General features: G+C 59.1%; 2 protein-coding genes across 2 annotated transcripts; both read left to right on the top strand.

Moving 5' to 3' along the window:
- Positions 1–1731: 1731 nt before the first annotated feature.
- On the top strand, positions 1732–6547 carry Dus3l (dihydrouridine synthase 3 like). Its single transcript, XM_048427435.3, has 13 exons — positions 1732–2116; positions 2723–3008; positions 3539–4042; positions 4372–4413; positions 4522–4674; positions 4806–4922; positions 5089–5154; positions 5241–5351; positions 5506–5602; positions 5756–5831; positions 5960–6148; positions 6240–6368; positions 6442–6547. Exons 1-13 carry the CDS (start codon positions 2019–2021, stop codon positions 6512–6514), a joined length of 1941 nt encoding a protein of 646 aa, XP_048283392.1. The 5' UTR covers positions 1732–2018; the 3' UTR covers positions 6515–6547.
- Positions 6548–6895: 348 nt separating this feature from the next.
- Prr22 (proline rich 22) lies at positions 6896–8704 on the top strand. The gene is made up of 3 exons (XM_048427436.3): positions 6896–7080; positions 7162–7224; positions 7620–8704. Exons 1-3 carry the CDS (start codon positions 6969–6971, stop codon positions 8702–8704), a joined length of 1260 nt encoding a protein of 419 aa, XP_048283393.1. The 5' UTR covers positions 6896–6968.
- The last annotated feature ends 2748 nt before the right edge of the window (positions 8705–11452 follow it).

The following is an 11452-nucleotide window of genomic DNA, read 5'->3' as shown; positions in this document are numbered from 1 at the left end:
GGGGCCCGTAGGCGGCAGGAAGGAACGGGACTGCAGATCCAAGCGGGGATGGTAAAAACAGGACCGGGCAGTTCCCCCGGGGACCATCGACAGCCCAGGGTCAGAGGTCAAGGCCCGGTCCCCACGGGTCCGGGGTCAGGAAGGTGGGAAACGCATCAGGCCGGCCACCTGGGCAGCGAGGACTCCCGCGGAGGGAGCGGGGGAAAGGGGCGGGGCTGAGGCGGGCCTGCTCCCGGGCGGGCCGTTCTGCGCACGCGCACACTTGCACGGTTCGCGGGCTCTCCGCCGCCGGCTTGGCCACTGCTGCTTTAATCCCCCTGCTCCCGACCTGCAGCCCCGAGATAAGGACCCAGCTGCAGACTCAGATAAAAGAATCGCTGCCACACAAATCCGGGAGGCCAGCCGTGGGCACTCGGCCCGGGGCTGCACCTGCTAGACCTGGGGGGAGGGGCGGGGGAACTCAGGCAGGCACAGACCTGGAGAGAGACAGAAAAGGAGGGAGCCAGAAGCGGACAGGGGGACTGCCCTGAGTTTGGGGTTGCCGTGGGACAGAAAGTGAGCCTTTGTCACAAAAGACAAAAATAAGAGAATGCCAGGCATGGATCAGACACACTCGAAGTGGAGGCCGAAGGATCAGAAGTTCAAAGTCATTTTCAGCCACAGGTAGCACTGGCTACGTGAGACCTTACCTTCAAAAAAAAAAAAAAAAGAAAAGAAAAGAAAGAAAACCACTGAGGCTAAACAGGAAGAATAGGACAGGCAGAGAGGAAGGTGGAAGGACGCAGCAGCTGGGACCCGGAGTCTTCCCTGCGCCCACTTGGTGCCTCAGTCTCCCTCTTGGCCCCCTAGTTCCTCGGTGTGAGCAGAGTTCAGGCCTGGGCACGGCTTGCCACAGTTCCGGGGGATTATCCGGATCCCACTGTTCAGGGAACACGGACTCCCCGAAGGCGACGCCGGGGTGCGGAAACTGCCAGGTTGAAAGGGGCGGGTGTGCGGTGTCCCTAGAGAAGGGAACACCGTAAGCGAGGGGTGGTGAGGACTCTGGCCGTGCTGCGGGACGGGGCGGGGCGGGGCGGCGATGGCGGCTCCGGCCAGGGTAGGAAGTCGAGGCCTGGTACGCGGTAAGCGCTCGCCAACGGCGCAGTCGCCGCGGTTAACGTCGGTACCGTACCGCGGCCGCGGGCTGCCTTGCGCGGAAGGAGGGGTCGCCCTCTGCGGGCCTGTTTCCCCCACTGCATCCTCGTCGCAATCCAAGGGACACTACAAGGAGCCCCAGCCTTTCCACGCGCATCGTGTTATCCCCATGTCGTCCTGCAGGGAGAGGCAGAGAGCAACAGGCCACCACCGAGGTCTCAGGCTTATTAATGCCTTTCTCTCTCTGGGTCTCAGTTTCCCCTTGTGTCTGTTTTGTGCGTTGAGGGCCAGCCTGGGTTAGAGTGGAGACCCCCTGACTCCAAGAATTAAATGAGTATACCTATTGACTTGTTGGACTTGGCTTCGGTTTTTGAGACGTGTAGCTCTGGCTGGTCTCGAACACTACCGAACCCGGGATGACCTTTCAACTCCCGATCCTGCTGCCTCCACCCCCCCCCCAAGTGTCCGGATGAGGGGGGGACGGGGCCTCGTGCTCAGTGGGCTCCATCCGAGATCAGTGGGGAGGAACGCCTGCTGCAGCCCACCATACACACGTGACACACGGGAGAAAGGAAATGTCACTTTCAAAAGGCGACAGTGGCGCCCGTCTTTACTCCGAACACTCCGGGGACAGAGGCAGGAAGATATCTGTGAGTTCGAGATCCACCGGTGACCGGTGTGCGAACCCCACGGGAACCCTCGGGCACTTCCGGTTCCTGCGCGAGCCAACGAGTCGAGGCCCCGCCCCCTGGGCGGCCTGCGCACGCGCCCCTTAGCGCCATTGGTGCAGTCTGAGCATGCGCACTAGCTCAGTAGGCTTTGGCGGACACGCGCGACCCGGAAGACTTTCGTGCCACACTCCAGAACTGCCGTGAGGGGCGTCGATGGCAGAGGATGCAGAAGCGGCAGCCGAGAGTGGTGGTGGTGGTGGTGACTCCGGAGTCGGCGCGTGCGAACGGGGCGTAGCGCCCATTAAAGCTCAGTGAGTCGCTGGTGTGGGACGGCGAAGCTGATGGGGCCTTCCCGGCGTCCGTAGCGCGATGAACGCGGTGCATGCCGGGAGGTGTGGCGACGTCCTGGAGAGGGACAGCCCGGTGGCCCCACTGTCTCGATGGAGAGTAACACGTTGTCGGCTGTCACACGCCTTAGAGACGGCTGTGAGCGTGCGCAGCGTGAGGACGCAGACTCGAGGCCAGCGGTGCATGCTGGGGCTTGTAGTTTCCGGTCGCGGGCAAAAAAAAAAATATGACGCGCTGCATTGCCACTTCCCGATGCGGTTATAGACTGCGTCTCTAAGCGGGCCGAAAGGCTTCCTGGGAAGCGTGGCCGCTTGAGTCTAACGGCCAAGCGTTCTGGAACTTGTAGTTTCTCTGTAGTCTAACGTGATTTGTTGGTGTTTGTACATTACAACCTGTTTTAGTGCAATTCTCTGAATAGAGACACAAATAGGTGTCCCTCAGTCGCTGGGGTGTCCCAGGATGAGAGCTGACCTAAGCAGCGAGCCTCTGGTCTATAGAAGCGTTTGAGCGAGGACATTGGTCGCCAGGCCTCTTTCCCTATGCCGACCAAACCTCTCCCTCTCTGGCAGGTACCGCACCACCAAGGAACAGTTCCACCAATACCTGGACGCAGACAAGCCGGAGGATGTGTTCCAAGAAACGCCTGCCGGAGACCCTGATGACAGTGATCCGGCTGAGCCCAAGGCCAAGAGGATATGCCTGGAAGATGGGCAGGAGAACGGGAAGACAGAGGAGGCAGCTGAGCCCCTCGAGCAACGACAGGTGCCCAAGAGGGCCCGAGGCCAAAACAAAAGCCGGCCCCATGTGAAGCCAACGCACTATGACAAGGAGCGGCTTTGCCCGTCCCTCCTTCAGGTGAGAGGGGGCCTGAGGGTGCGCCATGGGCCTGTCATCTCAAAGCCTGCTGTTGCTGTGCTGGGACATGCACACGGCCCTTGGCATCTCGCCTTCTCACAGGCACAGAACTCCTACTACCCTTAGCCTGCCTGCTGCTGTGCTGGCATCTGAGGCCACACTGGCCTTTTTGTGTCTTCTGTGGCCCGTGCTGGTCTGATTAATCTGTTTCGAGTTTACCATGATGCTGTGTCCAAAGAGACCTAATTTTACTTACCTGTCCTTTAAAGAGGGCTTTGGCCACCCTGGTACCAGAGTTAGAGACTGTTGTGAGTCACTACACTGTGTGGGAATGGCAGCCGGGGCTCTTGGTCACTGCTGAGCTGATGTGATCTCCAGCTCATGTGAGCCTGAGATGGTTCCAGCTTTAGAGCTGGCGACACAGGCTTGCTGGGGTTGCTCACATACACAGCTGGGAGAATAATCCCTCGCAACCACCCTGGCCACTTTCTTCTCTTCCGGCCCCTCCCCTTCCCTCATGTCCCTCACAGGAGTCGGCCACATGTACATTTGGTGACCGGTGCCGCTTCCTGCATGATGTAGGGCGCTACCTGGAGGCCAAGCCAGCAGACTTGGGCCCCCGCTGCGTGCTCTTTGACACCTTCGGCCGGTGTCCTTACAGCGTGACCTGTCGCTTTGCCGGGGCACACCTTGGGCCCGAGGGCCAGAACCTGGTGCAAGAGGAGGTAGTGGCTCGCTGTGCGGACCTCCCTCCAGTGCGCAATGGCCTCAACAGAGCCCTGCAGCAGCAGCTGAGGAAGCGCCAAGTGTGCTTCGAGCGGGCCGAGCAGGCCCTGCGCCGCCTCACCCAGGGCCCCATGCCCATGGCCATCCCTGAAACCTCTGTAGCCATGGTTACTCCAGAGCAGAATAGTTGCCATGCCCAGCTGGACACTGCGGGAGGGGTCAGCACCCCACATGGCAGCCCTGTGTCCACCTGTGGCCCCTTGACAGACGAGGACATCATTCGGCTGCGACCCTGTGAGAAGAAGCGGGTAAGGATGCAGGCATGGGAGCTGGGCTCCCGGACTGTCCATAGTCCTGTCTCAGAACGGAACCTGAACAGGTCCGGCCGGCCGATCAGGGCTAGGGGTGAAGGGAACAGCATGGAAGGCTCCTGAAGGGAGGCCATTGAGACTGGGATTTTAAAGGTTGAATAGAGCCCTCCAGTATAGGAGCCTGGGCGCTGGCAAACTTATCTCCTGAGAGACACGGACATGGTGTGCACAGAGGGAACAGTAGCAGGAGGCCCGGGTGTGGAGGGAACATCGTTGTGAACGGTACGGGGAGGCCTGACTCCACCTGACATTCTCCTCCCCTCCAGCTGGACATTAGCGGAAAGCTGTACCTTGCTCCGCTCACCACGGTAGGAGGTGGTGCGGGGGGCGGCTCAGGGGTTCTCGGGGCATTGCTGGTGACTGGTGTCCCGGCTTTGCTGACTTCTGAGGCCTGAACCTGCCCCTGTCCTGGCCAGTGTGGGAACCTACCCTTTCGCCGCATCTGCAAGCGCTTCGGTGCGGATGTGACCTGCGGTGAGATGGCCGTGTGCACGAACCTCTTGCAGGGACAGATGTCCGAGTGGGCCTTGCTCAAGCGCCACCCCTGTGAGGACATCTTTGGAGTGCAAGTCAGTGTTTGTCCTGAGGGAGGTTGGAAGGCGCTGCCATGTTGGAAAAACAATACCTCCCCAGCATGGTGTCCATGGGCTGTGTGATGACCCCAGTGGGCTGGTCACTAACCACACTTTGCCTGGGGCAGCTGGAGGGTGCCTTCCCTGACACCATGACCAAATGTGCTGAACTCCTGAACCGCACCATTGACGTGGACTTTGTGGACATCAATGTGGGCTGCCCCATCGACCTTGTCTACAAGAAGGTGATGAGCCGGGGAGGGTGTGGCCTAAGCTGAGGACCCTGTCCTCCTGTCCTTATCTGGACATGAAGCACACTGAGCCAGATGGCAGGCGATTCAGCTATGTATGGGTGCCCTTCGGGAGAGTCTGCGTTTCTCAGGGAGTCACCAGGGTGTCCATGTCCCACAGGGTGGCGGCTGTGCACTCATGAATCGCTCAGCCAAGTTCCAGCAGATTGTGCGGGGCGTGAATGAGGTAACCTGGGCTCTTCAGGATACGCCCCCCATCCCCACCCCTCCACGGTTCTGCTGTGTGCTCTCTCTCTGCTCTTGTGCCCACAGGTGCTGGATGTGCCTTTGACTGTGAAGATGCGCACAGGTGTCCAGGAGCGTGTGAGCCTAGCGCACCGTCTGCTGCCTGAGCTACGGGACTGGGGTGTCGCACTGGTCACGGTGGGTGTTGGGCAGTGTGGTCCTGTCATGGAGTCATTATGGGTCTCCTGGTCCCTTGCTCTCTGTCTCTCTTTGGTTCCTTGCTGTCTCCCTTGCCACCCCCCCGCACTCGGCTCCTCCACCTTCCCTCCTCATCATGGCGCCTCCCTCCCAGCTCCATGGCCGCTCCCGGGAGCAGCGCTACACCAGGCTGGCTGACTGGCCTTACATCGAGCAGTGTGCCAAGGTGGCCAGCCCTATGCCCCTGTTCGGTAGGTGCCCAGAGCTTCCAGAGCCACTCACCCTGCTGTGTCTCTCAGCTAGGAAGACGGGGGGCACATTGGGTCCCTGGGAAACCCCAATACTGATGGCTTTCCCAGCACCATGGGCTTGCCACTGCCAAGACCCCCCCTTTGTCTCTTAAGGAAATGGAGATATCCTTTCGTTCGAGGACGCCAACTGTGCCATGCAGACAGGGGTCGCAGGGGTCATGATTGCCCGGTGAGTGATAGCCGAGCTTGGATAGGGATGCTTGAAGTTTCTACACCTGGGGTTGCTGGGTGGACGAGGCGGGTGCTGAGGTGGCTGGCAGGAGGCAGCAGGTCCCCACTGACCGTGTCCCTTCACAGTGGCGCCTTGCTCAAGCCCTGGCTATTCACGGAGATCAAGGAACAGAGGCACTGGGACATCTCGTCCTCTGAGCGCCTGGACATCCTGAGGGACTTCACACACTATGGCCTGGAACACTGGGGCTCCGACACACAAGGCGTGGAGCGGACCCGGCGCTTCCTTCTCGAGTGGCTCTCCTTCCTTTGCAGGTGGGCGTCAGCCAGGGAGCGGGCTCAGGCTGGAGGTCACAGGCTCAGGCCTTCCCAGCCTATGGCCTCCTCTGTCCTCCCTGGCCTGCAGGTATGTGCCCGTGGGCCTGCTTGAGCGACTCCCACAGAGGATCAATGAGAGGCCACCTTACTACCTAGGCCGTGACCACCTGGAGACACTCATGGCCAGCCAACAGGCCGCAGACTGGATTCGCATCAGGTACCTACTGGCCAGGGTTCTGCGGGTGATGCTAGGAGGCCTGGGCCTGACCTGTCTGTCACCCTCCTCACAGTGAGATGCTGCTTGGACCAGTCCCACCAGGCTTCGCCTTCCTGCCCAAACACAAAGCCAATGCCTACAAGTAGCTGACTGAGACAATAAATTTTATTCTTCTACAACTTGTTTTTCTGTATTGTGTTTTTGCGATAAAGCTTCATGTTTCCTAGGGTGGCCTTGAACACCTGGAACCCTGGGCAGGCACCCGCCACCATGCTCAGCTTTCTTTACATGTCTGGGGCAGCGTCCTTCCCTCTTCCTGCAGGTCCCTGTCTGCCCTGTTTCTGACTCCTGGTTATCCTGTTTTGCTGGCCAGTGCCCTTGTAGCTGTGAATTGGGGTGACCTGACCCAGGGTGTGTCTGCCCAGGGAGTGGAGGGAGTCACTGTCCTGTCCACCCCCACCCTGGAACCTAGGTGGTGTGCCCACCCTGAACCGGAACCTCCACCTAGCAACAGGGCAAACAGAACCCAGTGGGACTCTGTCCCCAAGGTGCCTCTGCTGCCACCCGGCGCCCCCCGCCCCGGGGTGGCCTGTCTCCCCCATGCAGCAACCCAAAACCCTTTACCCCCCAGCCATACCCCAGGAAGGCTTCGGCCCACGGGGCCTGGAGGGCACTGAGGTGCCAGCTATCCCAGAGCCCCTTCCCACCATAGGTATGATGGTAGTGGTGGGCGGGGTGTATGATGGCCCTGGGGCCTGGCTCCGCCCCACCCACCAGCTGCCTTTGTTCACAGCCAGCGCCAGCTTGCTCTATCAGACTCCTGCAGACCAGGATGCGCTTTCAGGGCCTCCAGCAGGTACTGGCCAGGGCCCCGATGAGACCTTGGGCCGCCTCTGTACCCCAGACAGATCCCCCTATACTAACCCATGTGCCACGGTTTGAGGTGACACTAGAGACCAGGCCGAAGCTTGCTTTGGTGACAACAGTGGCCACTAGGTAAGGCTCTCCACAAGGCCCAGCCACTCACAAGCTCAGGTCGCGGCTCCCCTGAGAATAGGAGTCTCCCCAACAGTCTCTGAGTGCCTTGCCCCCACGAGTCCCCAGATGACTACTGAACAAAGCCAGTATATATTCAAGGCACTTTCGAGGTGAGGGCTGTGTCCTCTGTGCCTGGGTCTTGGTCATTCTACCCCCTATGCCGTGGCCTGGTTTCCCCATGGACACTCCTCTCAGAGTGTCTACCACCTACAGGTTTCCAGATGGCTCCCTGTGGCTGCTTCTTCGACCCTCGCATCTACCGAATTGAGTGGGCCCCCTCTGACTTTGGCCAGTCATCTCTGTACAAGGTGGCAGTGGCTGGGGGTCCCACCTTGTCTGGTGGCTATGTGCTGGAGGCCCCATCCTACCTCAAGGCCCCAGGGCCTCCGCCTCCTCTCTACCCCCACTACCAGCCGGCTCCTAGCGGGCCGCAGTACCTCACACACTACCTTCCACCTGAAGAGCCTGGTCCCGAGGCACTGGGCTTTGTGGGGGATGGAGGGCCCCTCAATTTCATGGAGATGCTTAGAGACGGCCTGGCACCCCTACCAACCCCCAAAGAGACTAAGCCGTCTTCCTTGCTCATCACTGTCCCCACAGCACACGCGCTGCCCCCTGGACCCTATGGCCATCTCAGTGGCCATGCCAGCCAGTTCCCAGGGCCCCAGGTGACTGTGAGGCCCATCGAAGCCCCCAGGGAGCTGCAGGGCAATGCTGTGGCCAGGCCGGGTCTGCAGTTCCCTCCTGGGCCTGTGGAGCCCAAGGTGGTCGGGGCGGAGGATGTCACCCCAGTGGGCTCAGGTGAGACCATGCCTCCCGAGGTGGCCCGTGCGTTCTTCCTTCCGGACAAAGTCCTTCTAGAAGATGCCATGAAACTTTTCGATTGTCTCCCTGGTGGCACTGAGTCGGAGGCAGCCCTGCACAGGGGCTCTGGGCCTGGCCCACGAGACAGTGGTGGCGGTGGGGACGACTGCACAGCTGACATCCGCTCCCTGCACCTGCCAGATGAGCTACTGTCCTTCGACTATGGCGTCCCCGAGGTCTTGGATGCCGTGGCGAGTGTGGATTATGTTTTCAGCTTCAAGGCCCTAGATGATGAGCCGCTGCCCCATGTGGGGGTCCCTGTCACTGACGTGGTGACCCCTGGCCTGCAGTCCGATCAGTTGGGGAAGAAGACTACCGCATCCACCAAGAAAGGGAAACCAGGTGGCAGACACAGGCAGACCGCGGGCCTGGCTGGCCCTGCTCGCCCCACTGCCACAGGACCCAGGCTGGACCCGGGAGCTGCCCCCAATTAAAGCGATTTGATCTCTGCTGTGTGTGCTGCTCAGACTGCACGGTGAGGCCAGGAGGACCTGGCAGTTGCCAGATGTCTTTGGAGTTCAGCTGGGAACCTCAGAACCTAAGTGTCGGCGTCAGGGTTGACACTGAACTGCATTCAGGAGGCTGGAACAGGGTAGATGGAGGTCATTCGGGGCCACAAAGGACAGCCCTGTCTAAAAGAAATGAGGACATAGGGGTTGGACTGTACCTCAGTAGGGTGGGGTGTTGGGGTTCAGTTGGTAAAGTACTTAGGGCTCAGTAGCTTGGGCTCAGTTGCTACACACAAGGCCCTGGGCTCCACTCACAGTGCTACATGAAGCACGCGTGGTGATTCACGGCTGTAAACCTAGTGCTGAGGAGGTGGAAGGAATCAGGAGTATCAGAATTTCAAGGCTAGCCTGAGCTACACCTGGGACTGGATATGTTAGGAGGCCTTTTAAGAAGTGGGGTTTTCTTCTCCACTCAGACCCCACACTAAAAGAGGGTATGTCCCTTGTATGCTCCCTTGGTAGTCCAGAGAGCAGTGGACACCTGCCCAGAGCCACACAGTGCTCAAGGCAGGGCCCGGAGGATGGCTCTTCCCCACTCCCGCCAGCTGTCCACATCTCATGTCCCCATGAGGGAGCACAGGGAGGTTACTGCTGCTGTGTGGGGCTGTGGGGTATCTGGGGAGCTGGGTTCAGCCTCAGCGTGATTGCTGACATCCATGTCATGGGGGATGACTGCAAGAGCCACTGGCTTGTTTGTGGGGCAGGCGTAGGCTTTGGGGGAGGGTGCTGCGCTGTAGGAAGCAACAGTCTCTTTTCCCGAAAAGCTGAGGGTGCCAGAAGGGTATACAGGGAGCCCACAGCCAAGAACGAGAACGGCGGGATCCCCAGACCAGACCTGTGAAGATGGAGAGAGCCAGCTCCATAGAGCTGTCCTCTGACTCCATACACGATCACCACTCACCATTCTGTCACCCCCAGCTTCTGTCACGCTCAAACCCGAGACCGCTGTTCTGCATGGCTGTCATTCTCTCTTGAGACAGGGTCTCGGTGTGTAGTCCTGGCTTGGCCTGGAACTCGCAGGGATTAGACCCCCTCAAGGCATGTACCACCATGCCCAGTTTGCTTTTCTTTTTTTCAGACAGGTCTCTCGTAGCCCAGACTGGCCTCAAACCTCTGGAGTTGAGAATGGTCTTGAACTCCTAATCTTTCTGCCTCCACCTGCGGAGTGCTGGGTTGACAGGCCATGTGCCTGAGCTCTGGGCCTCCAGGGCTCAGACATTCTACCCACTGAGCAGCCCACCTTAATTCCACTGTGAAGAGAGACCACCGTCTCCTGGTACCTCCTCCCCTCCAGTGCTGGCTAAGTGCAGGGTGACGGGATTGGGAGATATGACTGTAGAGCAATGCACACAAGAGCTGGGAATCCTGGGTGGAGAACACCGTAAGGCATGGAAGTGTTCCTCATTGGGCTTGGGGACCCCCAGGAAGCTCCCCTGGATAAAGTACCAATTAAGATAAATGATGAAGGGGTTGGGGCGCAGTGGGGAGACCTTTGACTGGCAAGCATGAAGTCCAGGTTCAACCCCTAGCACCACTTACAGTATGACAGCCACACAGTGCTAAGTGGGGGCAGGAGGTCAGGAACTCAAGGAAATCTGCTGCTACACAGCCTTTAAGACCAGCACTCGGGAGGCAGGGGCTGGTAGCGCTCTGGGAGTTTGAGGCCAGCCTGAGCTACATAGTTCAGTCACATAGTGAGTCCCTCTCTTTGAAGATAAAAGCTGCAGCCAGTTGCATGCACTGATAATTCCAGCACCACAGGGACAGAGACAGTGCAGGGTGGGGGTGGGGGGCTCAGTGGGCGTCACCTACTTCCAGTTTCAGCAAGAGACCTCCTCCAACGTCCTCCTGTGGCTTCCACATCACACACCATCCGGGGCCAATTAGTGCTCTAAACTCCCTGTGAACTTGCCCCAGAAAACAGGGAAGGGGAGACACTTGGTTGAAGGTTAGGCCTCGAATGCCTGAAGGCTGATGCCGAGCTGCCTGTCCTGTGAGAGTGTCTGAATGGCAAAGCCGAGATCTCACCTGCCACACCTGTGCCACCCCACCCCTGTCACTACTCCAAGAATCTCTCGCATTTCTGAATTTCTGTGTGCTGCTGCTGAGGGCCAGGTGCTGGCAAGCCCAGCATTCTTGAGAATGGATACCCCTATCCCTAAAGGGGGTGGGGCAGGGCCTGGAGCCGGACCCAGAATGGAGACACACACCAGCCAGAGATGGGAGGAGAACCAGGTGCAAGGGCATGCTTCAGGAAGGGAATGTCTCCCCGGGAGTGGGCATCTCGTTTATTATGCAACAAGTTTTTTCTTTTCTTCGAGACAGGGTTTCTCTGTAGCCTTGGAGCCTGTTCTGGAATTAGCTCTTGTAGACCAGGCTGACCTCGACCTCACAGAGATCCACCTGTCTTTGCCTCCTGAGTGCTTGGATTAAAGGCATCTGATGCTTTCTTTTTAAAGCTGCCTTTGTCATGGTGTCTCCGAGTGACCAAACAGTAACTAAGACACAGAAGAGCCAGGCTTCTGTCCTATCCCTACCAAGAAACTTCTGTCTGGAGGCCCAAGGTGGCTGTTGGTGTCCCAGCCATTGTATCTTCATTCCAGTGAGCCTGTCCTTCTTGGGACAGCACGGAAATGGTGTTCAGCCTGCTGTGCTCACAGGGCCTCCCGGAGG

Source organism: Myodes glareolus, chromosome 8 (assembly GCF_982192425.1).
Source record: "Myodes glareolus chromosome 8, mMyoGla1.1, whole genome shotgun sequence".
Classification (NCBI taxonomy): Eukaryota; Metazoa; Chordata; class Mammalia; order Rodentia; family Cricetidae; genus Myodes; species Myodes glareolus.
The sequence above is the reverse complement of the archived record's forward strand: the minus strand, read 5'-3'. Positions and strand labels throughout refer to the sequence as shown.

Bases quoted from the DNA above. Each gene is read 5' to 3' on its own strand.
- Dus3l (XM_048427435.3), top strand. From the start codon at position 2,019: ATGGCAGAGGATGCAGAAGCGGCAGCCGAGAGTGGTGGTGGTGGTGGT. The intron at 5,832-5,959 runs GTGAGTGATAGC...GTCCCTTCACAG, and splicing joins GCAGGGGTCATGATTGCCCG to TGGCGCCTTGCTCAAGCCCT. The intron at 6,149-6,239 runs GTGGGCGTCAGC...CCTGGCCTGCAG, and splicing joins TGGCTCTCCTTCCTTTGCAG to GTATGTGCCCGTGGGCCTGC.
- Prr22 (XM_048427436.3), top strand. From the start codon at position 6,969: ATGCAGCAACCCAAAACCCTTTACCCCCCAGCCATACCCCAGGAAGGC. The intron at 7,081-7,161 runs GTATGATGGTAG...CTTTGTTCACAG, and splicing joins AGAGCCCCTTCCCACCATAG to CCAGCGCCAGCTTGCTCTAT. The intron at 7,225-7,619 runs GTACTGGCCAGG...TACCACCTACAG, and splicing joins GCTTTCAGGGCCTCCAGCAG to GTTTCCAGATGGCTCCCTGT.